Source organism: Arachis ipaensis, chromosome B08 (genome assembly GCF_000816755.2).
Source record: "Arachis ipaensis cultivar K30076 chromosome B08, Araip1.1, whole genome shotgun sequence".
NCBI classification, from domain to species: Eukaryota; Viridiplantae; Streptophyta; class Magnoliopsida; order Fabales; family Fabaceae; genus Arachis; species Arachis ipaensis.
Window position 1 is genome coordinate 28,643,437 of NC_029792.2, and position 3,245 is coordinate 28,646,681.

Consider the following 3,245-nt stretch of genomic DNA (forward strand, 5'->3'; position numbering starts at 1 on the left):
AACAAGCAAGTTTTTTTCTAATTTTATTTTTCAATTTTATAATTAAAATTCTCAATTTTAAGTTTCGAAAAGTAAAATAAATTTGTAAATATATTAAATTGAAAAAAAGTAAAGTTAATAGTCAATTTTGATCATCTGATAACTTCATGCATATAATGTAATATCTTTTCTTTTTATTTTTAAAATTGTATGTTAGAAACTTAGAATGCGTTATTCTCAAACTGATCTGAAAATAATATATCCACTTCTTTGTTGGTGCAATTTATATCCCGAATATAAATAATTAAAATATCATGTGTGCACGTAAAAAGTTATTATCAAATTAATTATATTAGTAGTTGATTTTGTGCTTAATTTTTTTGTATACATTTAAAATGACAGCATAAAAAATGGTTACGATGACTTATGAATGCTTTTATAATAAGCTTCTTATTGCTTTAAATTATCAATTATTTTAACTTTGTACTCTTGAATGAGAGTTAAATTCGTAATAGATTAGTTATTTATCTGGATATTGTTAAAAATAAAAGAAAATTGTCAGTTATTTTAGAAATTTGATATTTCCTTCATTTAATAATAATTGTGGTTTTGATATTTCTAATTTCTAATATATTAATAACATAATATGTATGAATTTAAAATTATGTCTAATAATACATTAAATTATGAATGTTTTGAATGACATATATTTATTTAAGAGAAAATGATAAATTGATCTCTTATTTTTTAGTTTACGGACATTTAAATTCCTGAGAATTTAAAAATACATTTAAGTTTTTGACTTCTTCAAAATATGGACATATCGATCTTTGAGTCTAATTTGTTCAATTTTAAAAACTCTCTTACGTGTGCATCCAGGTCAGTATAATGAGAGTCACGTTATCAAAATATTAATAACCTATTTATTCTTTCCTCTTTATTTAAAATGAAAAATATATTTTAAAGTTGTTCCAGAAACATGATATATGATAAATTTATTATTAGTAAATTTTTTTAAATATTTTTATTTTATAATCTTAATATATGTTTTAAAAATATATAATAAATAAATTTTATTTTTTAATAATTCATTCGCGTGGAGGAAGAAGTCTATAAATTCCTTTTTAAAAAATTGGTAAGACAACGCATTTATTCTACATTAATACATAATTGAAATTCACACACTTATTTATATAATCCAAAGAGTGAGTAATTAATGCGTAGCAATTTAATAATTAGCGTAGCCTGACCACTGTATCCGAGTATTTTTACAGGTTGATGAGACTTTGAGAGCTGAAGAGGTTGAAATTTATTATGATCCAAGTGACATATTCGGTGTTCTACTCAAGGGACACCCTCAAGATGACAACAAAGCAATGCACCATCTTCATCAAGATTCAAAACACACCCACGCTTGCCCCTTTGCAAACTAGTACCTCGTAATCTCGGGAATTTTCATTCCTAAAAAATTATCTTCAGAGATATAATATCTAAGAATAAAATTATATGACTGTTTGTATCTTTTTGTCGAGGTAACGAGATGATGGGATTTGGAAATTTTAATCTGATAATATTAAAATTAAGTCAAGAAGAAAACTTACAAAATACTTCAATATTTAAGACAGTAATATTTTAGATGATAGTGTATTGAGAAGAAGTTATTTGTTAATTTTTTTTATTGTATTTTATGAGATAACGGTTTAGATATTTATTGTTTTTAATGTATGTGTTTAATGTTATAATTTGATAATTTTTTAATTTTATAATTTTATTAGTCTTAATAACATGTCTGTTAACTAGTAACGTAACATACTCATTAACTAGTAATATAATATTCTCATTTAATCATAATGTCGAGTATTATTTTTGTCTAGAACAGTGCCCCATGACTTAGCGACTTTGTCAGAAATACCCGAGTTTGATAGACCAAGCCCAAAAAAATTTTGTACATTTAGTATTTCGGTTTGTTTTGTGGACAAGTTCTTTTTCCGTTTTCTCGAGTAACTCTTAACTATTTTAAATTTGTTTAGGCTAAGTTTATTTAAATTTTATTGTCTTTAAATTTTACAATTGTGCCTTTATATGTTACCGTTCTTTCAATATTAGTATAACGCGTTTAGTGATTACCGTTGAATTGATATCATGTTAATGAGATAATGACTTCATGACCTCTCTTAATGAGCATTTAATAAATTTTATTCTTGTCCAAAATAGTTCTCAATTTAAGGAGCTCATGATTTAATGACCCTACTTAACAAGCATTTAATGACTTTTATTCTTATTCAGAATAGTGCCCCAACTCGGATCTCTTAACTTATCGACTTAGTCAAGAGTAGCCGAATTCGTTGAACAAGCTGAGTTTATTCTCAAAGCGGTCCTTGTACGAGGGGAAGGTTGGCTTCGTCTTCCAACATTCCAATCTCAACTGGTGGAGACATCTCAAGATCCAAACTTTTTTTGGCTGTATTATCTCGAAGAAGTTTTAATTTGTTGTGTTTGTCAATAAATACATAATGACCGAGAAAATTGAGTCAGGATTGGCTTAGTTTTCTCTTGTGGATACTCTTCTCAGAGTTTAGAGGATGTTCTTTTGCTCAACTACTTATGTCAGAAATGTTGAGAAAGAGATCTCAAATTTTCGATCTGAGTATGTGAATATAAGGAGCTTAAGAGTTTTACAATTTAGATTCAAAGCCTCGATGCTTTTCTCACATCCTTACAAGAAGAGAATACTACCCTTCGAGAATTGGTGCTTTCAAGAATAGAGAAATCATTGAAATGATTTAGTTTGTTTTTTGTAAAAATTTTCTAAGTTCATTGAACTCAGTTATTTTTTACTTTTTTTGTATTTTGAACTTAGTGCTTTAAGATTAAAATACTTTTCGTTCTTAATATTTTGTATTTAAATATTTTTTGTTCTTGATATATATTTTGAACTTTTTTATTCGGTATGAGGCAAGTTTATTTTATAAACTTAATTGTCTTTGATTGTTTCTTTATTTAGTCTAAGTCTAATAGACTTTATTGTCTTTGTTATAATAGCGCTTTAATTTATTGTACTGTTTTCTTTTATTCTTTCATCGATATTTCTTAAGAGTAGTATTTTTTTTTGAGATGAATAACATTCACATTTTCAAGACTTCGGTACAGTTAAGATTTTTTAACTTGTATGACCTCTTTTCGAAATTTTTTTTCCACCCTAAGGGGTCCCTTTCAATTGGGGAGCAGCTTTCTTTGAGTTTTCGTGGTACCAATGTCAGTCTGTC

At 26.5% G+C, this 3,245-nt stretch overlaps 1 protein-coding gene across 3 annotated transcripts in view; it reads left to right on the forward strand.

Moving 5' to 3' along the window:
* The window catches only part of LOC107612350 (pathogen-related protein-like), a 7,224-nt gene extending 4,498 nt beyond the window's left edge, over nucleotides 1–2,726 (forward strand). For 2 of the 3 annotated variants that reach the window (XM_021109220.1, XM_016314100.2), the window contains exon 4: nucleotides 1,254–1,547. In XM_021109220.1, the coding sequence (XP_020964879.1) occupies nucleotides 1,254–1,412 (159 nt within the window). In that variant the 3' untranslated portion in view covers nucleotides 1,413–1,547. Of the gene's footprint in view, nucleotides 1–1,253; nucleotides 1,548–2,265 lie in introns of those variants that run through there. The other variant, XM_021109221.1, reaches the window with a different exon arrangement.